At 45.8% G+C, this 23,232-nt stretch overlaps 1 protein-coding gene across 5 annotated transcripts in view; it reads right to left on the minus strand.

The window, feature by feature from the left end:
* Positions 1-23,232, minus strand: part of XPO4 (exportin 4) — a 102,773-nt gene that overhangs the window by 12,769 nt on the left and 66,772 nt on the right. For 4 of the 5 annotated variants that reach the window (XM_074377881.1, XM_074377879.1, XM_074377882.1 and 1 more), the window contains 7 exons: positions 10,930-11,106; positions 10,244-10,386; positions 9,654-9,796; positions 8,696-8,873; positions 3,857-4,016; positions 3,192-3,403; positions 2,229-2,403 (listed from right to left, as the gene is read on the minus strand). In XM_074377881.1, coding sequence (XP_074233982.1) covers positions 2,229-2,403; positions 3,192-3,403; positions 3,857-4,016; positions 8,696-8,873; positions 9,654-9,796; positions 10,244-10,386; positions 10,930-11,106 — 1,188 coding nt within the window. The remainder of the gene's footprint in view (positions 1-2,228; positions 2,404-3,191; positions 3,404-3,856; positions 4,017-8,695; positions 8,874-9,653; positions 9,797-10,243; positions 10,387-10,929; positions 11,107-23,232) is intronic. The other variant, XM_074377880.1, reaches the window with a different exon arrangement.

A 23,232-nucleotide genomic window follows, 5' to 3' on the forward strand; every position in this document is an offset into this window, starting at 1 on the left:
GCTCGGTTCATGTGCTCTGCTTCTTCACCTGGGATACACACTCACTTTCCAAAACGGCTCTGACTGCTGGAGGCAGAAACGGCAAAGCAAAGACCACCTGAACCGTGAGTTGTTCCCTGCTCCACCTGAAGGTGCCCCTGACTTCTGGGAAACATGAAGTCACACACAACATGTGGAAAGGCGCTCACACCACTGGCCATCCCAGAAATGCGAATCACAACCCTCTGAGAAACCACCTCGCACCTGTCGGAAGGGCCGTCATCAGACAGACAAGAAACGACAAGTGCTGGCAGGATGTGGAGAAAGGGAAACCTCCGTGCTCTGTGGGTGGGACAGTAAATCGGTGCAGCCACTATGGGAAACACTGTGGAGGTTCCTGAAAAAACTGAAAATAGAACTACCATATGATCCACTTCTGGGTATTTATCTGAAGAAAAGGAAAACACTAATTTGAAAAGATACATGTAACCCTATGCCCAGAGCAGCACCAAACACAACAGCCATGGAAGCACCTAAGTGTCCACCAACGGGTGGCCAGGTACAGGGACGCCTGTTCACCCCACTCAGAATGAATATAGGTGAGTGTCCATCGAAAAAGAAAAACCTTTTCTTGGCAGCCACGAGGCGAGGGGTGCTAGGCTAAACTTACTGTGGCAACCAGTTCACAGTATCTGTAAGTCAGACACCAGGCTGTGCGCCTAAACTTCTAGTGACACGTGTCAATTACGTCTGAAAGAAATGACTGTTTGTGAAAAGCGTGTGTTTGCTATCATCTCACTCCCTTACGTAATTTAAGTTCAAAAGAAAAAAAGGAAGACCATGCCTTCCTCAATGCCATTCACAGAATTCTGCCACTATCCTCATCTGTTTCCAACTGATCACCACTCCCCCCAAAAAAAGATTTAAAAAATTAAGTCTCCACTGTAGGGACTGTCAAATTTATTTCATAAATGGCCAGGGGGTAAATTTTAGACTTCACAGGGCATACTACCGCAAATACTCAATTACGGTTGCACTGTAGTGCAGAAGCAGCCGTGAAGGAGATGTAATCGATTGAGCACGACTGTGTTTCAATAAAACTTTACTTATAAAAACAGACAGCAGGCCAGATCTGGTCTGCGGGCTGCAGTTTTCAACCTCTGTCCTACTGGGTCGAAGCTCTAGACTGTTTCTTTCCTTTCCTGCTCCTCTCGCATTGGCCACACTTCAGATCCTCAGCCCTGCCCAGGGTGTAAGAGTAAACACACATATTCATGAAGTGATACCTTAACTCTATTTAAAGCTGCACGTATGATAACACAATTATTTAACCCAGAAACATGCGGTCAGGCTGGTTTCCTTCTGCTCTGAAGTCCCAGACTACTACCTGCTTCTGTCACTGGGTCCCTCCTCAGACACTGAGCTCCAGCCACAGGGACCGCAGGCTGTCAACCCCCCCACACCAGTAACTCTTGGTTCACAACTGAAAGGTTATATAAGACACTGTGTCCACGATGGCTGTTACAGGCTGAACGACGTTCCCCCCAAAACCAATGTGTTGAAGTCCGAATCCCTAGTCCCTCAGAAAGCGACCTTATGTGGAAACACAGCTGTTTCACACGTAATTGTTTAAATTAAGATGAGGTCCTCTGGGCCCCTAACCCACATGACAGATGTTTCCATAAAAGGGGAAACGTGCACACAGACGTGCACACGGGGAGGACGGCCTGTGCCGATGAGGGTGGAGATAAGGCGATGCTTGCACAAGCTGAGGAACCACACATCAGCGAAGCACCAGAGCTCGGGGGGAGGCCAGAGCCCCAGACCCCGGCACAGCCCCAGAAGGAACCAGCCCTGCGCCCACACCCTGGCCTTGGACGTCCAGCCCCCAGAACCGTGAGGCGGTGAACTCCTGAGGTTTAAGGCACTAAGTCTGTAGCATCTGCTACAGCAGCTGCAGCAAACTAACAGAGCGGCTCACCTGCACCTCCTCGTTCAAGACGAGGGGACACACCACTGCTTCTCCTGGAAGAAGCAAGCGCCAGCTCAGGCTCTCAGCAGGGGAGACGTGCCTGCCCTCAGCCCAGTCCACAGCGTCTGTGTCCTCACACAAGCAGACGTGGACAAGGCTAAGCACTGACCTGCTGTGCCTAAATGTGTGCGTCCCCACAGACCATTTTATGGCACCACAGACACACGACAACTAGCGGGTGGCACGGAGACGCAGTCGAAGCAGGAGGGGCTGTTACCTCTGTCCAGTACTGCTGCTTGGTCTCCGTGTCCATGTGTGCGAACCCTCCCAGGACGAGGGCCTTCATCAGCGTCCTCTGCACAGGGCTGGACAGGAAATTCAGAGGGGGACTTCGGCTTGCAAACTGCTTAGCTAAGTTCCACCAGTTTTCACACTGAATCACTAAGTTTGCCCTACAGGGAGAGAGAACAAAGCACGAGGCATGTGACCTGCGCTGCACCTGCCCTGCGTACACAGAGGCGCAGGGTCACTGGGCTCACTGGTTTTTAAGGTGCAGCACAGTAAACTTGGTACAGACTTTAGGGTCACATAAGCTTGCATTTCAAATCACATTAGTTGTTTGATGCTGTAAAATGAGCCTCTCTTAGTTACCAGTTTCCTGATCTGTAAAATAAAGAAACAACAGCCCTACATCTCGTGGCCAAGACTGGTGTGCTGCTTAAATCAAACACTAGATACGAAGTGTCTGGAACGGCACCTGGCCAAGTATAAGAATTCAGTAAATAGTCACCAATGACAATAGTATTCCTATGTAGTAAGAAAACTGAAAACATTTCCAGACTTTGTTGTAGAAGGCACTGAAAATTTTACTTTGCAAAATTAAATTAAAATAATTATTAAATTGTGAGTTTTTCTCATCTTTAAAATGGGGTAACACCAATGGGATACCTGAAAATTCAAATAAGAATATTCTATATTAAAGTGTTTTTAAAGCTGTACATTACTAAAGTCCATGTTTAGTAAATTATATGTTATTCATCAGATTCTTTGATGCCAAACCCAGTCACTGCAGCCGTCAGTCGTAACACAGAAGAGCCCTATTCGCATTTGTAGCAATAGTACAGTGTATTTTTTTAAACACAGTGCTCTGAAAATGCAGGGTCTACCTGGACTTAGGACCAGGCAGCTGCCTGCTGCCCAAAAAGACTACCCAACGACCTGAGAGACGCTCTCCGCTCACCTCTCCCTTCTCTCCACCAGCGTGACCAGGAGCTGCACGGTGTCGCTGGCCAGGTCCTGCTCACTGCTGCACACCGAGAGGTTGCTGAGGACCTTCTGTAAGAGGTAGCCCACAATCCACTGAGAGCCCTCTGTGTCTGCTCCAAATGCCGTACTGAATGGCACACTTATCTTCAGAGAGAGAACAAGTTCAAGGTCAGAAGGAAAGATCAGCTGAAAAAAAAACAACCCCACAGAGAGATCAAACTGAAATGAGCACTAAATCTGAAGTCCTGCTTACTGCACATCGATTTCATAAATGAACTCATTTCTAAAAGGCCAAGAAGGACATCCTCAACCCACAGGCATTTCCCAACGTGATCTTCCCGTTGGCTTCACTTATTCACGTATGATTAACACAGTGATGTACTTACACCAAACACAAAGAACACAGATCAGTCCATTCCCAAAAAGCTAAGTGTAACTTAGGAGAGGTTAAAATACGCAGCATCAAATGATGTGCCCATTTAAGAACGGTTATAACAGCGTGCCGCCCCGTTTTCTACAACGTGGACGACGTTCAGCTTAGTCACAACTCTGATGAGAAAACACCACGAAAAATGTGCTCACTTCTACAGCCCCCATCCTCATACATGCAAACGAAGGTAAACAGTGTCACATTCTAACCTGATCATACAGTTTCTCGTCCACCAGGAGGTAAGTCTTTGCCCAGCGTTTTAGAAACCACACAATATCTTTGCCCATCTGAGGGCTGAGGAGATGAGTGAGATCTGCTCTTATTGCTCGAGATTCAACTTCTGAAACTCTGAGAATGGCAGATAATAGCCTGTAGGTACAAAAAGGAAGTCATTTATTCTTTCATCTACTTAATAGTTTTCTAACCATATTTTTTTCTTAAAAGTCCTTTTCTGTTTCTAAACTCTGAAATTTTCACCAGTAAGACTGCAGACAATGCCCCCTTGCTGCTGACATTCAGGAAGGAGGGGAGGAGATGGGGCAAGAAAGTGGCGGGCCCTCTGCTGAGGCTGTGACACAGTCAGCGTCACTGACTAAAGGGACTTTTCAGACTCAAAGTGGAGAAATACACACAATTAAAAGCTCAGAGTAAATGCTACTTTAAACTCCCGAGGCTGGCACCGTTCTGTCTTTATACACCGGTCACTTCATGGTGTAGGATCTGGTAACTGACTTATCCAGAATGTTTTGAATATTGAGCCTTGCCTCTAAATCAGGTAGTCGTATTTATTTCCTAACAAACTTAATTTTAATGGCACTTTAAAATAAAAACGTTGCAAGAAAAATTACCAGCCTAAGTGCACCTGCCGTCCTTCCGACACAACGCTCCCCGTGCCACGTGGTGCTGACACCGCACGACCGCAGCCGCGGGAAGTCTCTGCTCTGGGCGTGGCATGGGCAGCACCAGGGACGCACCTTTAGCTCGACTTCGGCTAAAAGGCGGAGCAGCAAAGGACCGGAGTGACAGGGCACACTATGACCCCACTTCAGGAGCATCCACGCAGGGACAGGAAAGCTACTTTGCGCTCTGCTCCCAGGACAACCGCAGGCTGCTCCTTGTGACAAAATCTCACGGCCTGGTTCTCAGAAGTACTCAGCCTCCCGCCTCCCGAGACAGTCTCCTCCCTGCACTTGCCGCCTGGGCTCCCCCAGCCGAACCCTCCCAGCCTGGGACCCGCCTCTTCCTCTGACCTTCTTCCTTTATTAAAGCTGGTGCTTCTCAAGGCTCTACCCCAGAAGCTCCTCTGTTCTGACTATACACTTACTCCCTATGCCACCAGTACCCAAACTTTTAACAATTATTTTAGAGCGTGGACAATACCCCAACAACTTCACAATACATTTTAAGTTGACGTATCAAAGTATCCCGTAAGAATAGTTTAAACAATGTAATTGGTAGCCTCACAGAATCTGAATAAATTACAGTAAGCACTTATAGTGCGCTGAATTTAACTCACAGTACTGATACCTCATGATCATCCATTTGAAAAACAAACATTTAACACCTGACTGTTTCTTTTTCTCCTTAAATCCTTAATTTCATTTCCCCATAGAATACTATCCTAATATATTAAACTTTTATACTCATTTTATCAACCACATCATATACTTCCTTGAAACAAGTTATGTCTAGATATTTAAATACATACTTCTAAAATTTCCAATGATCATAAGACTGTTAAAAATGTCTTCTAGATTGAGCTGCTACAATACTTCTTAGTACACAATTGAGCAGAATGTAACAGAGATTTAAATAAACTGTCACACACATTATTTATTAAAGATAAAATTTTAGGTATAAGACAGGGAATACAGACAATATTTGATAATAACTAGAGATGGAGTGTAAACTTCAAAAATTGTGAGTCACTATACTGTACACCTGTAACTTATATAATATATAGTAACATCAACCACACTTCAATGAAAAAATAAAATGTTATATATCTGAACGAGATTCATGGGGCAAATTCGCCCATTATATCTAATAAAAAATATTACTTATTGCTAGACTAAGACAGCTGAACACAACTTGATTCCTGTTTTTCATTTTAACAGATGAAAAACATGTTCATATCAACAAATGGAAGGCATTTTTTAAAAAGCAGAGATCCTCAATTTTTCGAAATTCTTGCCAAGTTACATGCCCCAAATCAAGGAGATCTACCATCAGAAATTATTTCTAATAATCTGCTAAGGGACAACTCGCCTGGGTCCCTCCCTCAATGCAGAGCACGGTCCTGGTTACCGGTGCCGCACCACCCGGAGCTGCCCCCTCCGCAGCCCTGTGGGTCTCATGCGCCCGCCAACCCCTCCCAGCGGCTCAGAGCAAGTGCATGCTGCTGCCCTTCTGGTAACGTGGGGGCAGACCATTCCCAGGCAGGTAAATGAGGCTCTGGATTTTTCGCTTCTCCCCCCACCCACCCCCATCACCAATCAGCAAAGTCCTAGAGCCCGTCCCCTGCCCCACTGCTCCCCATCCCCCCAACCACTACTGACATGCTTCCCAGCTGGTCACCCTGTAAACCTACCTTCCACATTCTCATGCCTCAAAACAACCCAATCAGGTCCCGACCCTGCATCACATCCATCTCCTGACCTGAGCCCCATGCCCAGTGCCCACCCCCTTCTCCATCTTCACCCAACACCTCTCCCCTCCAGGCTGAAATGCCAGCCACACCAAACTTTCTCTAGCTTTAAGCCGTGCTCTCCCTCCAGGTTTCTGCCAGTGCGATCTGTCACTTCTGGAACACCCCCTGCCCTCCTCTGTCTACTGCAAACTCCCCCTTGTCCCTCAAGGACCAGCGTTCATGCCATCTCTTTCAAGAAGCTCTTCTCCTGCCCGCCCCCCTCAACAGGTTAGGTGAGCCTAGGCGCGCTGTCCCTCCTGTCACACTGCCACGGCACCCTCAGACCCGGCTTGAGGGAGCCGAAGAAACAACTGATGAAGACATCAACAAGGTTTCATCGTCGATACCCCAAGATGAACACCTCCATCCAACACCAGTTTCTTAAGCACGCTCTCTAAAGGCGTCCCCATGCTTTCCAAGTGAATCTCAATCACTTTTGCGTTTCACAAACGGAAAGTCAGCACAGCGAGTCAAACCCTTCGGCTTCCTGCAGCCTCCACTGTGGTGGCTCCGCTCCGGGCCGCCATCCTTCCCGGGGGCAACTGCAACTGGCCCACCCGGCCTCCCGCTTCCTTCTTTGCTGAGAGCTCCCTCTCGATGCAGCAAAACAAACCTCCTCCTCGAGACCCGACAACAGCAACCACTCTGCTCATAGCAGAAGCCAAGGACATGACAGACCTAAAGCTTTACCGAGTCAGGTCTCCCTCCAGCTCCACCCCGCCCCCCAGTCCCCGCCCGGCCCAATACTGACCAGGCCAGCACCGAGGCCTGTGCTCAGAACGCTCTTCCCACAGCCTTCCCCGCCTCCCCCGCAACCTCGAGTCTCTGCTCACGAGTTCACTTACCACACCACTTACCACCAGAAACAGCCCCTCGCCCTGCCCCGTCCTCCCCACAGTGCTTCTGAGACGCTCACGAGTCACTGATTGCTTCTCTCTCCCTAACAAAGAGCAGCCTGGTCTGACTTGCTCGCTGATGTGACCCGAGTGCCCAGAACAGCGTCTGGTACGTTGCAGGTACTCAAGGGTTACTTGACGAGTGATGATCTCTTCAAGGAGTCTGAGCCACTTTTCCTGAGTCCACAAGGACTGCTTCTCTCGTGCCATCCGACTTCACATTAGTTCCTCAGTCAGGAAAACAGTGGTGCTTTGCTGTTGTCCCAGCCTCACCTCGACTCTCCACAGTCTGTGCTCTCAGAGCCCAAAATGTTTTGTTCCCACACCGGCAAGACTGGCAAAAATTGAACAAGCACTGAAACACTCACGAGGGAGCTGCCCAGGCAAGAACGGTGGCACAGAACAAAAGAGGACAGCGCCCCAGAATGAGCTGCCTCTGAAATCTACATTCACCACAAGCCAAATCAGAGCAAAAGCAATGATTTCCAGACACTTAATCCAATGCCGACAGCAACCCCAAAAGGAAGAAATGGAACTTTTAAATACAGCATTGACATTTTACTTCAAATAAGAGAATGCAACACTAAAGGAAATAAATTCCCAAACATTTCCTTGATATTAGCTTAAGAGCTCAATTTTTTAAAAAATCGTATTTCCTATTGCATAGGTTTAAATGGTATCTATGTTTTTTTCGCATTAGAATAGAAAGAATGAAGGGGACAGCACGCTGTTTGAGTTGCTGATTTTGCCACTGACAACATCCAATGTTATTTCATTATTATCTCTGCCTGCAATTTAAATTTAAAGCTGAAGACGCTGACCTAAGATGCTGTCCTCAAATCCACCTTCAGGGGCCACTCAGTCCAGGTTCGTGACTCCTAACTCCCCGTGACGCGGCAAGGAGGTGCGGCTGCTCCTCGGGGGGCACAGCGAATGCTCTCCCGGGAGCACGCTGCTCCCACCACCTGACGGGGCTCTCAAGGGCCGCACACTCAGGACAAACACTTCTACTTTATAAGAGATTAGGAAAGCCCCTGCAAAGCAGGCTCAGCTTACTGAGCAATAAATACATGTTAACGTTCTCCTGGCTTCTAAGAACTTCCTATTCTTGGTGCTTCCACTTCACTGAGGCGCCTGTACCTGCATTAGCCCTGCTTTCTGGTGACGGTCAAGGATCGTGTTCGGAGGGTCTGGAGCGAAGGCCCCCTCAGTCTCGCTGTATTCAGAGTCACGTTACGTGTGTTCTCCTCGGTACTCGGTACAGCTGTCAGCTCTCACCCGTGGCCTGCTTAATTAAATATGCTGAGTACTTGCCATCCTTGTTTATTTCAAGGCTTCTCCAAGTTTTATCTTCTTTCATTATCAGATTTATAACGTGCCTGTCACTCGAGCCATCTACCCATCAACTCAGAATTTATAAAACAGAATCAAGCACAAGAGCACAGCTATAGAGTTCATATTACCTAATCACAGAATCTGTTCTGTTGTGCCCTGGGATGGAAGAAGCCTTTTCTCCTGGAGATCCCAAAATTTGAAGTGTTGTATTAATGTCAACTTCGGATGCATGCTTAATGGAATATTCCATTATTTCTGGAGGTATTAGCGGAGTCTCTCCCTGAGTATCATCAGCTAAGAGGTAGCCTTCAGTTTAAAAAAAATTGAAAATGAACACTTAACAATCTACATTTATCAAATTGCACTATAAATGTTTTCAGTCTTATTTGATTTATATACATCATATAAATTGATGTAAATTATAAATGTTAATATGTTAATTTCAAGTTTGATGAGAAGAAACTTTCTATTTCTCAGATAATTAACTCTCAAAAATACAGGAAAGAACAACGGACAAATGTTCTAGTCATCAATTTTAAGATTTCTACTGACAGACAGGCTTTTCACTCCACTGCCTTTCAGTAATTTTCAGTAACATATTCCATAAAGTCAATAGGAATTCTATCATCTTTATCAAAAGTCAATATTTGGGAATGCCTTTCCATCAAGGTTTTCTTCCTGATTATTTAAAACACAGAAACACTGACAATATGGTCACAGAAATAAACTCTAAACAGAAGTCAGACTGCCTAGATTTGCACTCTGGCTCCAAAAGTTAACAGCAGCGTGACCACGGGCCAGTCTCTGCGTCTCAGCTTCTTCATGTTTAAGATGGGGGTAATTAATAATAACAACACAGCAAAATAATACCCAGCAGCAGCAGTAACTCGGGGCGCCACTGAATCCCCATGAACCGCTGCGGACGTGCTGGCCGACAGTCACAGGAGCCCCGGGGCCTGCGACATCACCCACCATGCCAGGTTTCGCCAGGACTAGGCAGGAGTGGCTGCTTTTAATACACGGAGCTGCTCAAGGCTCAGAGTGCTCAGGTAGCAACAACATTTTAAAAAGCGACAAGCAACCAACCTGTAACTAAAATAAGCCAGTGAATGTCTTCGTACAGGTCGTCGAGCGCCCGGCCGTCTGCCGCGCCCGGAGTGGCCGAGGCGAGGAGCTGCTGCCGCCGCTGGAGCTGCCCGTGCAGCCGCGCCACTCGCTCCTCTAGCAAGCTGGGGGTGGGGGGGAGTGGGTCAGGGGGCGGCTGGAGCACGCGCACGCCCCCCAGGAGGGGCTGCCACGGACACGCGTGCTCACAGCGCTCTAAGAACTGTGACTGATCGTTCGTAACTGTGACTGATCGTTCGTAACACAAGTAAGACACGGCTTTACGAACAGTCAAGATTTACACAGTCATCTGTAAACTGGTTATTCCAAGTTTTTACAGACAGAGGTCCATCGTTTCTCATACCATGTTTTCAATAATCTGTCTGCCATCTATGCTGTGACACCTGGGCTCCCAGGGCACAAGCCGAGGGCTGAACCATGAGTGTGTTCCCGTCCACTGGCGCCAGGTGCTGAGACGGGGGCAGGATGGGTAAAGTCTGTAGACACTCTAAGTGCCCCCCTGGGGACTGTGGCTGGGGCATTTGCTCCGTGGGGGGCCCTGGCTTGTGTACCTGGTCAGGAGAGGCACACAGTGCTCGGCAGCAATGCGCCCTAGCATTCCGACGCTGGCCAGCTGATCCGAAAACTGGTCTCGGTCATCCTCCTGAAGCTCACTTATTTCCTCCTCCTCGCGAGAGGCCACACCATTGGCAGTCTGTTATGGAGGAAAGAAAGACAGACTCGAGCTATAAGGCCCCCCCGCACTGCATGGGGAAAGGGGAAGGACAGCGCCAGCCCTCAGTGCCGACTGGGGACTGGCACCCGCCATGCCCCGAGTTACCAAGAGGGGGCACGCGAAAGGGAAACAAGAGGGGAGCCACCCACCCACACAGCCAGCTGCGCACCTACAGCCCCTCCCACACCAGAGGCTTTAACTTCTGTCCCTGAAAAGATGTGACATCTTTAAGATCCATGGTCCTTTGGGTACAAGAAGTCACTCAAGTTACTTGTCAACTGGGGAGACACAGATGGGCAACTGAAAACCAAAGAGACGGGCGCCAGCAACCAGCAATGCCCAGGATACAGGAACCTACTCAGACAGGGACCGCGCAGCCCAGCCCTGCCCTGGCTCCCAACACATCCTCCCAAGGAGCCCACACTGCTGTCCTGGTGTTAGACAGCATGTAACAGGACAAGACAGATGAAATAGAGCTGAGGGCGAAGCAGAAGCTGAATTACAGTCTGCCTGAAAACTTACCAAATTCCTCGTGCCGTCAGGAGCAGCCAGGTGGCACTGAATGTAGGAATTGAAAACTTGAACTGCGTGTTGGGTGAAGAAGCCTTTATGAAAATGTTTGTCGTCTTGGACCAAAGTGAGCCAGGACTCCAGCAGCCGGTCGTATGCCTCCATGTACACCATGTCGTCTTTGTCCAGCTGCGAGAGGGACACGCAGAGCCAACAGCCAGAGAGTGAGGGGTGCTGCGGCGACAGCCACACCCGCCAGTGGCTCCTATGTCTATCCTTTCACAAAGGTTCTGGTGATTATTCAATCATCAAGCTAACTGAGCTCATCCTAAAGTTAACTACTCCTTGCAAACACTGCAGTAAATGTGTGCAGCCTTCTCATTACACTTTCTAAACTCTTTCTAACTTAATCTAAATTCTTAGCAAATTAATGTTTAGAGAAGACTAGCTGTTCAGTGCTCATGTGGTTTTCAAATAATATTGGTATTAATGTTTTCCTGTAGTCAATAAGATAACAGTTAGATTAAAGTAAAATTAAACAATTTTGGAAACACTGAAGAATCATGAGAACAGACTGGCCTAGTCAGCATGTTTAAGAACGCACAGGGAGAATGTCACAGATGCACCTCGAAATTTTATTTAAAAAGAGAAGACAAGCAGGGCCGGGCCTCACCGGAGTCTGAGGAAGGCGCTGAGGCGGCGCCACCAGCCCATGGGCCCGCAGGGGCCGGCACGTGCGGACAAGTGGGGATGCCGAGCAGACGGCAAGCAAGCAGACTTGAAGGGAGCCAGGCGGGGACACGAAGTCGTCCCCACACATGGGCTGTGGCCTGAGTAGCTCCGAGGTAAAGCCCCTGCCGTGCTGAGGGGAAGAGCCTGCAGTCTGGGACCCAGGGCCGCTCCCCGGAGCGCAGACACACCACTCACCGTGTCTCATGCTGAAAAGGACCCACATCCGAACACGTCCGTGTTGGTAATCTGGATACAGAGTCCAGCCTCTGCACCGACTCCTCCATCCACAAGTCACGAGCTCACTACTCAGCGGAACTCAGGACGCTCGGGCGCCAACACCATGCTTATAGCGCACAGACGTGAACAACGTGCCACTCACACTTGCGAACTCATTCCAAAGGGAAACGGAGAAGCAAGCAAATTTGTACAGGAAACACACTAAAGGCCACGAGAGGAACACACATCCCAGGGCCGGCTTTCAGCAACGGCATCTCTCACAAGCAATTTGTTGAGACTGGCACAATCCTCAACTTCCGACGTTCTGTTCACAGGTGCTGAACCAGAAACACTACAGGTGTATGGTCTAGTCTCTAACTTCCTCTTGTGGTTTCTCAAGCAGAGAGGTTTCATCCACAAACACAGAACTCAAACCACTATTGCAGCAGTTTATCAACGATTCGGGAGGCGAGAGGATGGAAGGTCTGCTCCAAGCATTCCAGATGAAGCCGGACCACCACACCTGAGCCCCCAGGTGAACTGCCTCCAGTAAACTGCTTTATGTCTTGAGTGTTTAATAACCCATGGAACACAAAAGTAGCTATTTTTGGGTCAAATGAACCTTTAAGTTTTTCAAAAATATTTTTAAGTAATTTTGTGACATCATTACTCAAGAATAAAGGGAAAATGAAAATAAATACATTAGAAAGTTTCAGTAAGAATTTTAAAATAACAAACCCAAAATTTTATTCCTGTTTTCTTGGCCTTGAAAGTATATACTGCCTGAAAACGGCAATTCTTTGAAAGCAACTGACGAGAGAACACATTCACCTTGTAAACAGGCAATTCTGACCCCTGTGCCGTTTCTGTCCTACAAAGCTGTGAGTCCTCTGTCACTGCATTTCTCAACACGCACGGGGGAGCAGATCAACACGTAACCTTGTTTTACGTGTGTTTCTGGTTACAGCCGCCTTAGGCAACACACGCCCGCCGTGGATCCTCTGACGTGAACTGGTGGCCATAGCTGGCGCCTGTCCACGAAGCTTTCTCCGCGAGGCCGACCCCAGGCCTCCTGCGCCGGGGCCCCAGGCAGCTCGAAACCTGGAGGCCGTCCAACCAGTCAGCACACAGCAAGAATGTCAATGCTTCGTGACAAAAATGCAACAACCTGGAGAGGGTGAGAGGACACCTGTGTGCAGAGTGAGGCCCGAAGGCGTGTCGTTCCCTGCCCGCACGCACCTGGGACAACTGTGAGAAGCGCCACAGCGTCGACCTGGGGGTCACACAGGGGGTTAGCGGACCTGGAGCCCACAGACAAGGGGGCCCCGTCCCGCAAACCCAGCTCCGACAGCTCCCAACTGACCGCTAAAGCCCTGCTTCCTGCTCACGCACATCGCACGGCTGCGCTCTGGCAGCTCACAGTCTTGTGGAAGACAGCCATATCCTGGCCCCAGAAATGCTGTGACATACTCACTTAGATTTAGAAACACTAATCAAAAAGACCGATTCAACCATTATTCTCATTATATCATTTACTTCCTTCCAACCACCTCTGGGCAAACTGCTTTCACCATTAATACAATTACAATCATACTAAGTAAATTTTGTTGCAAGACCATCAAAAAAGATGAGGGAATCATTAGCAAATTCTAAACTCACAAGACACTGGGTGGCGTTTTTCTGTGGATTGGCTGGGAATGCCATTTTTTTCTTTTTGTCCTTGGAAATGTACCTTTTGCTTATGAATGGCTGGATTTGATAAAACTGGTCTATGATATGATCACCTAAAACTCAGTCTCAGGAGCCACTTACACCGTCAATTCCACCAACACTGCTGGAGCAAAAGTGCTGCTGCCTCTTTATATTCACCTGCTGGTTCCTTTTATCCCTGTGAAACATTTTATTCTGACAACCTCCTTCTCTTTGTTACCATGGGCAGAAAATGAAAAATTCTGAATTTCAGATAGTATCAATGAAATGGTAAAAAAACGAGTAGGCAAACAAAATTAAAAGATATCTTCATACTTCGTGAAAGATCGTGCTGTATTTGGGGAAACGTGACCAGAAAACTGAAAAGTAATGAAGAGTAGCTGTTTACTTCCTCTGTAGTGACTCGTTTCACCAGTACGTCATCCTTGTAGACGGTTCCATTGTCTTGTCCTTTTCGTTTTCTTGTTTTTTAATTACAGATGGGAATCAACTAGTTACGGTGGAATACTTCCAAAGATCATGAAACAAAATGTTTAAAATATAGGAGACGTCACATCACTAAAACTTCATGTCTTTTAGACATATTCTAAGGTAATTACAAGATAATAAATGTTCTTTTAGTTGTAAGGTCTTTAAGAAAGAATAAAAGTTATAAAAACTTGATGTTTAAGACAGTTACAACTGTTCAAAAAAGAACCTCAAAAACTAGACCCTGGTGGTACAGAAATAGCCAAGAAAAATCTGTTCAAGCATCATCTGTTGTCAGGAGATTGAGGATTCCATATCATTCACTATGTGAACTTTTCCAAGAGATTTTTCTTCTATTTTTATTTTTACTTAATATTAGAAAAAACTCTGGGGAGCAGGGGTGTCTCCTCTTTCTGCATGAGACTCTCTTAGGGAGTGTTGTGTCTCCGTCCCGACAAGATCTTCCAACTCAAGTCTAAAAACCCGAACCTGTCTATGCAGATCAGTACAGCCTGCTCTTCTTCTCTGGCCTTTCTACTCTTATTTAATTCTGATTGTCTTTTGCAAGTTTTTTAAAATATATATATTTTATTGATGTATAGTCAGTTTACAATGCTGTATCAATTTCTGGTGCACAGCATCATGTTTCAGTCATTCATGTACACACGTATGTTTTTTCATATTCTTTTTCATTATAGGTTACTACAAGATATTGAATATAATCCCCCGTGCTCTACAGAAGAAACTTGTTTTTTGTCTATTTTATACACAGTAGTTAACATCTGCAAATCTCAAACTCCCAATTTATCCTTTCCCACCCTCAAACCCCCAGTAACCATAACTTTGTTTTCTGTCCGTGAGTCTTTTTCTGTTTTGTAAATAAGTTCATCTGTCTTTTTTTTTTTTTTTTAGATTCCACATATAAGTGATATCATATGGTATTTTTCTTTCTCTTTCTGGCTTGCTTCGCTTAGAACGATGATCTCTAGGTCCATCCGTTTAGCTGCAAATGGCACCATTTCGTTCTTTTTTATGGCTGAGTAGTATTCCATTGTATAAATATACCATATTTTCTTTATCCAGTCATCTGTTGATGGACATTTAGGTTGTTTCCATGTCTTGGCTGTTGTAAATAGTGCTGCTGTGAACACTGGGGGTGCAGGTGTCTTTTGAATTAGAGTTCCCTCCAGATATATGCCCAGGAGTGGGATTGTTGGATCATAAGGTAAGTCTATTACTTTTGTGAGGAATCTCCAACTGTTTTCCATAATGACTGCACCAAACTATATTCCCATCAACAGTGTAGGAGGGTTCCCTTTTATCCACACCCTCTCTAGCATTTATCATTTGTGGACTTTTGAATGATGGCCATTCTGATTGGTGTGAGGTGATACCTCACTGTAGCTTTGATTTGCATTTCTCTGATAATTAGCAATATTGAGCTTTTTTTCATGTGTCTATTGGCCATTTGTATGTCTTCATTGGAGAATTCCTTGTTTAGGTCTTCTGCCCATTTTTGGACTGGGTTTTTTTTTTTGTTATTAAGTTGTATGAGCTGCTTATATATTCTGGAAATTAAGCCCTTGTCAGTCTCATCTTTTGCAAATATTTTCTCCCATTCTGTAGGTTGTTATTTTGTTTTGCTTATGATTTCCTTTGCTGTGGATAAGCTTATAAGTTTCATTAGGTCCCATTTGTTTATTTTTACTTTTATTTCTATTGCCTGGGTAGACTTCCCTAGGAGAACACTGCTAAGATTTATGTCAGAGAATGTTCTGTCTACGTTTTCTTCTAAGAGGTTCATAGCGTCTTGTCTTATGTTTAAAAACAGTCTTTACGCCATTTTAAGTTTATTTCTGTGTATGGTGTGAGGGAGAATTCTAACTTCATTGATTTACATGCTTCTGTTCAGTTTTCCCAACACCATTTGCTGAAGAGACTGTCTTTACTACATTGTATGTTCTTGCCTGCTTTGTCAAAGATGAATTGACCAAAAGTTTGTGGGTTTATTTCTGGGCTCTCTTTTCTTTTTCACCGATCCATATGTCTGTTTTTCTACCAATACCATGCTGTTTTGATTACCGTAGCTCTGTAGTATTGCCTGAAGTCTGGGAGGGTTATTCCTCCAGCTTCATTCTTTTTCTTCAGCATTGCTTTAGCAATTCTGGGTCTTCTGTGATTCCATATAAAATTCAGGATTAATTGTTCCAGTTCTGAGAAAAATGTCCTGAGTCATTTGATAGGGATCACATTAAATCTGTAGATTGCTTTGGGCAGTAGAGCCATTTTAACAATATTAATTCTTCCAATACAAGAAGATGGGATATCTTTCCACTTCTTTAAGTCATTTTTAACTTCCTTAGTTCTCCATGCATAAGTTTTTCAACTCCCTTGGTCAGATTTATTCCTAAGTATTTTTTTTTTTTTGGACGCAATTTAAAAAGGGATTGTTTCTTTACTTTCCTTTTCTGATATTTCACTGTTAGTGTAAAGAAATGCAACTAATTTCTGTATGTTAATCTTGTATCCTGCTGCCTTGCTGAATTCTTTTATCAGCTCTGGTAGTAGTGGAGCCTTTAGGGTTTCCTATATATAGTATCATGTCATCTGCATATAGTGAAAATTTTACCTCTTCCAATCTGGATCCCTTTTATTTCTTTTTCTTGTCTAACTGCTATGGCTAGGACTTCCAATACTATATTGAATAGAACATCTGCTCTTATATATCTAAAATATATAAGAAAACTCTTGCAACTCAACAGCAAAAAATCTGATTAAAACATGGACAGAGCCCCAAAGCAGACATTTTTCCAAAAAAGATACACAAATGGCCAACAGGTACATGAAAAGATGCTTAATACCACTAACCATCGGGAAAAGACAAATCAAAACCACATTTAAGACATCACATCATACTTGTTAAAACAGCCACCATCAAAAAGACAAAAGATAAGGAGTGTTGGTGAAAACGTGGAGAAAGGGAACACTTGTGCATTGCTGGTGGGATTGAAATTGCTGCAGCCACTATGGAAAACAGCAGGGAGGTTCCCCCCAAATTAAAAACAGAACTGCCACATGATCTAGCAATTCCACTTCTGGGAATCAGCCAACGGGAAACACCAACTGGAAAAGACCCCTGCGCCTCCCCGTTCAGAGCAGCACTATTTACAACAGCCAAGACACGGAAGCCACTCAGGTGTCTACTGATGGACAAATGAATGAAGAAATTATGGCATACACAGAACAGACTGTTGTTCAGCCATTAAAAAAGGAGGAAATCCAGTCCTACCATTTGTGACCATATGCATGGACCCTGAGGGCATCATGCAAAGTGAAACGGTCAAATTCACTCTGTTTCACAGAGAGAGACAAATACTGTATGATCTCACTCATATGTGGAATCTTAAGAGATCAGATTTGCGGTTACCAGAGGTGAGGGGGCAGGGGGAGGAGACGTTGGAGGAAGGTAGTCAAAAGATACAGACTTCCAGCTGCACGATAAGTCAGTCCTGGGAGGCCACGTACAGCATAGCGACCTTCGCTTGCTCTGCTGCCCGGTGCTCGGGGAAGTTGTGCAGGAAGTAGATCCTAACGGTTCTCACCACAAGGAGGAGGTTTTTCTTTTCTTTTTACTGTATCTAAATGAGATGATGGGTGTTAACTAAGCCTCTGGTGCTAATCATTTCACAATATAAGTAAATAAAACTATATTATATATATATGTATATATATGTAAATCAAAACTATGCTGTACACCTTAAACTTAACATGGTGATGTATGTGAATTATTTCTCAATAAAACTGGGGTTGGGAGGAGGAAGGGAAATACAAATATAAATGAATGAATGATGAATGCATGTATGTATGCTGCTGGAAAAATCTGTTACCCATATGGGAAAAATGAAATGGAATCCCTACTTGATATCATATTCAAAATTAAATTCTAAGATGGTCAAGTCATGAGAGGCAAACTTTCAAAGCATTTAGAAGAAAACAGGAAGGGCAGGTGTCTGAAACAGGGAACAAATAAAGCAGATTATAAAGAAATGACAGTAAGTTCAACTACACTAAGATGAAGAACATGTTTGTTCATGAAAAGACACCATCAAGTCTAAATGCAACACGGCAGCCATGACTATTAGGTTCTGGAACAGAAAAGGATACTGGTGGGAAAAGGTTAAATCCAAACAAACCCGACAGTTTAGTTAATAATAATCTCTTAGTTTCAACAAACGTACCACGGCTGCACAAGGTAAAAGGTACATGGGAACTCTGTACTGTCCTTGCAACTTTTCTGTAAATCTAAAATTACTCCAAATTCAAAAGAAAAGAAGGCTCCATAAAGTGAAAAGGGGCGGCAAAACTAGAAAAGATCTGCAACACAAATAAACCAACAAAAAAATCGGTGTACAGAATCTACAGAGACAGGACAGCAGGTGGCACGTGTGACCAAACACGCATGCTGTAAGAACCATCCCGGGAATTACGTATTTACATCACGAAATATGCTCAACGTTACCAGTACCTGGGGAAGTAGGTCAAGACCGTACTTCACAGCTGTGGAAACTGCTGCTGCAGAAGCGGGCGGACGGGAACGCACGCACCGCTGGTGAGCATGTCACCTGCCCAGTCACACGCGTCAGCGATGTGAAACTGCTTTAAAGCTGAACATTCACACCGCCCGATCCGAAAATTCTATTCTGAGATTTAGACCTCAGGAAAACTTTCACAAACGCGTGCTAGGAAACAGGTAAAAGAATGCTTAATGTCACACTGTAGTGGCAGAAAAGGGAAGCTCAGAAGTTCCTTTAGAGCAGAATGGAAAAACAAAGTGTGGTAAGATAGTCACACAGTGACACAGCTTATGCAGATGAGCGATGAAATGATTTAAGGCAGGGGAGTGAGGAAGTTCACAGCAGTGGCCACTGCTCCTGCAGGCTGGAGCAGGGACAGCTGGAGGCGGGGCCTGCTAGTCACCGGCCTTGGCACAAGGGGCATTCCCGAGCTGTGCCGTGGGCGTGCCCGCTGTCACCTTGGTGTGTTTTAGAGCCACGTCCGTGTTCTTCTTTTTGTCGGTATCAAATATGATATAGAAAGTCATGGGTGGTGGTTTTGAGAACTGAAGAAGGGACATAAAATGGCCTAAGAAGTGCTCAGTGTGCTACCAGCAGCAGGAGGAGAAGCTGGCATACTCCTGCAGCAGAAATTTACTCACACCAAGAGCTAAGTCCTGCACTCGGAGATGAATAAGACAGTTTCCTCCCAGAGAAACATCTGCGGCGGGTTTATACACTTAACAAAGCAAGTGCTTTGCAGACATCATTTGCTAAGTCTTTGCAGTTTATCTTGCCAAAACAGACAGACTGGTAACATATCTTAAGCGGAAGGCGTCTCAGGAGGAAGCAGCAGGCATTGCCCAAGACCTGCCCCTGCTGTCCTCTGGCACGGGCATAAGACGACGCACGCTTGCCACAGTTTATTCACCCACGTGGAAGAGTACAAAGAAAATGGAAAAGCCCCTCGAGCCCTTTATTATGCGAAGAGCCTTTTCCACACCCTCCTCAAAGCTCGGACACCAGACAAAACACAGATCACAGGCAGGCTGTCAGAGCCCCTGTTCACTGGGCGGTGATTTAAAATAAGAACTGAAAACTTCTACAGAGCCTTCCATTCCTCTTGGAAACCAACACAAGTAACTCACCAGGCAAAGTGTGAGAAGTCTGGCTGATGACAATTGGCAACTAAACCTTTCAGTCTAATCTCGAGTGCTTTTTCCTAATACCTTGGCCCTGCTCCACGCAGCTCCAACAACACCCAGCAGCCAGGCGGGAGCACGTGCCCACAGATGACGAGGGCTGTGCTCACGCCGGGGCGGTGGGCCGGCTGCCAGGAGCGCTTGGGAAGGGGCACAGGGCTTAGGAGGCTACTTGACCCCACTTTGCTCTATCTGGGAACAGAGGGTGGAGAGGGAATCAAAACACGCTCTCAGCACTCACTGCCAACGCCTGTAGCTAACCTGGGGGTGTACAGAGGGGGAGCCTGTGGCTCTTCAGCCTCGGAAAAACCTGCGTTTCTGTCTGGCAGCCCCACGGATACACAAAAGCAGCAAAAACGCTGCCAAATGAAGCTTTGGGAAGAAAACTTCTGGGATGTGAATCTGCTCCCCTTTTGACACTGCACTGAATTTCAGATTAAAATCTAACGTTACTGTATGATTGCAACAGCATGACACTCTGGAAAGGGCCAGTGAGACAATAGAAAGATCAGTGGTTGCCAGGGCAGTGAAACTGCTCCGCGTGACTCTGTAACGGTGAGTGAGCTCCGTCACACATCTGTCCAAACCCAGTATACGTCCATCCGCTGCAACAAACATGCCCTCTGGTGAGGCTGCTGGCCCTGGGGAGGCTGTGTGTGTGTGTGTTTGGGGCCAGCGGGGGCAGGGTAGGGCGCGTTGGGGATGGGAACCCTGCATTTTCACTCAATTTTGCTGTGAAACTAAAACTACTCTAAAAAAATAAAGGGCATGTGTCCCTGATGTCAGACACTATAAAAGCACGTTAAGGTAAACCTCGTGCTAGATTAGTTCAGGGTCTGGTTGCTGTGTGCCAACAGCTCCAGATCTACCCTAACTATGACAGGACGGTGTGACTCTCACATTTGGTATAATCCATTCCACTACAATAGATTTTTTCACTACAAACAGCGAATAACCAACATGACAACTCCCAGTCTTCTCCATGAAACTCGATAATCTGATTATCTTCATATGGAGACATAATTTACATGAGTCAGTTAAGAAAAGCATGAGAATTCAAAGACATAAAAAATGCAGTCAGACGGATGTGGGCAGCCACCTCTCATGTGGAACAGCCTTGTCTACCTTTGTGCATCCTACTGAGCTGAGCCCCCGACTCCTCTTACAAGGCCGCCAGAATGAAAGTAGGCTGAACAGTGGGAGGCTGCAGTGCCCAGGGAAGCGCCAGGAACCCGGCCTGGCGGCACAGGCTCACTTTCATTTGCAAACATGATGAAAAAGCATTTGGCAGGAATAACTTACAACACAGAACGTGCTTGCAATAACAGATCGGGGGAAACTCCACGTAAAGGGAAAACGGCTTTATCAACACACTGTTCCTTAATCTGGATGGATTGTTCACTTCACTATTCTTGACAATGTTTATATAAAGTTTTCACTTTATATGAATAAACTATTTCACAATAAGCTCAAAATCTACAGGCACTGCCGGATCCCCCAAGTCCAATGACAGATCAAATAACACACTGTACCGTACAGCATAAAGCATTAGTGAGGAAGAGAGAAGCCTGGAAGAACCGTGAGTTTACAATGTCATTCGTCTGCCACACGGACTCCTTTCCTAGGGTGGTGTCTTTTAAGGCAAAAATGGCAATACTGAGAAAAATCACAGAAATGCCACAGATGGACATCGTGAGCTCTCCATTTGAAAAAAGAACTTAGAAGTCTCTGAACGTCAAATGCAAAAGAAATTCATTCATTCTCTGGTCATTTTTCTCCAGCCAGTCCTTACAGCACAGAACCAACCTAAGTCCAGAGTCCCTGTGCAGCTGCCAGCGCCCGGCTTCTGAAACCCCCAGAGAAACTGCGCTAGCGCACAGGCCCTGTGGCTGTCAGAGAAGCCCAGCAGACAGATACCTTAAAAAGTCGGCCCCTCAAAAACACCAAGAGTCCGAGTGTAGTTTTCAGAGTTTTTGCACATTACACTGCTAGATTAACATAATTTCCTCTTTTTGGAAATATACATGAATACCCAAATGCTTAATGCTAAAGAAGGTACACCCATTAAACACAGTGTCTGGCACAGGACAGGTGGGGATGAATACTGACAGAACCGAGCTAGTCCAGCAGCGCCCCAAACGGGCTGGCACCGGGCCCGCTGGGCTCCCCTGAGGTGGGAGCGCCACTGCCCTGGACTGTTCCCTTCTGAAACCCTGGCGGTGAGATCTGGCTTGTTTCTAATGCCAGTGTTAAGCAACACAAAGAGTACAATTCGGAACAACAGTTGTAACAAGAAGCAAGCGTTATTCTCAATCTACTACTCTCTACCTCAAGTGCAAGAATTCTGCAACATGAGCAACTGGCTCCACACTAGGATGGCAGCAGACTGAAAAATCAGAGCTGACTCATACGCCAGTCAGGAACGGTGCACAGCAGAATTGCCATCAACCAGAATTAAATAAAACACGGAAATTGTTTACTAAGGACTTCTTTTAGTAAGAATCTATATTTAAGCTGTAACAGTAACCAATTTTCTTCCAACTACCCTAAATGGAGCTGAAGCCACTGTTAGTAAGAAAGAGACGTATACTTTAAACAGGAAAGCATCGCAGTGAATTCTTTTCTCTGACCTTTCAAGCAGAGGAAGTGAATGCACGTGACGCGCTGGACGGCTTCCTGCCCTGACAGCATCACCAATGTACCCCTTCCCGGCTGTCAGACCGCCGGGTAGGGAAGCTGCACGGTTTCTCAAACCATCCCATCCTCTCTGAGCTAAGGTGCAAGGCCGACCACACATCTGTGTGGCACCAACATCACTATTCCAAAAAGTAAGTTATTTCCTCTCATCACTGAACTACCTCCAAATTTCTGCGACCCACTTCTCAATTTGTAACTTGGCTTCAATGTATTCCATTTCACCACATCTCCTCTCTACAAAGTAATTATCCGTCGAGCTAGAGAAACTAGATTTTGAGCGAAGAATGCTGAACTTTAAACGTCCTCATTCACCCAAGGAACTGCAAAATTATTTTACTGCATTATATTCTATAATGAACTTAATAACTGCATCAAGATTCTTCTTCTTTACTACCTTATCCTGTTGGTCTTGAGATTAGGGTACGAATATACCAAAATTAAATGTAAAACTCTTCCTTTATAAAGTTAATTTACTGTCACCTCACTTACACCCAACCCACAGCCCCATTCCCTTCACCACTGAGGGCCCACAAGGGCTGCTCTGCTCAACAACACGCATGGGTCATTCATCTGCTGAGCCTCCTGGGGCTGAACTTAAAATTTTTCTACTGACAAAAGGGACCACAAAACAAACTCGGGTAGAAAGCCCAGGTCACATTCTCTTTAAATTTCACTGACTCAGTGTAAATGCATACACTATCAGTATGTGCAGTATTATAAACATTTTATAAAATAGT

Source organism: Camelus bactrianus, chromosome 14 (assembly GCF_048773025.1).
Source record: "Camelus bactrianus isolate YW-2024 breed Bactrian camel chromosome 14, ASM4877302v1, whole genome shotgun sequence".
NCBI classification, from domain to species: Eukaryota; Metazoa; Chordata; class Mammalia; order Artiodactyla; family Camelidae; genus Camelus; species Camelus bactrianus.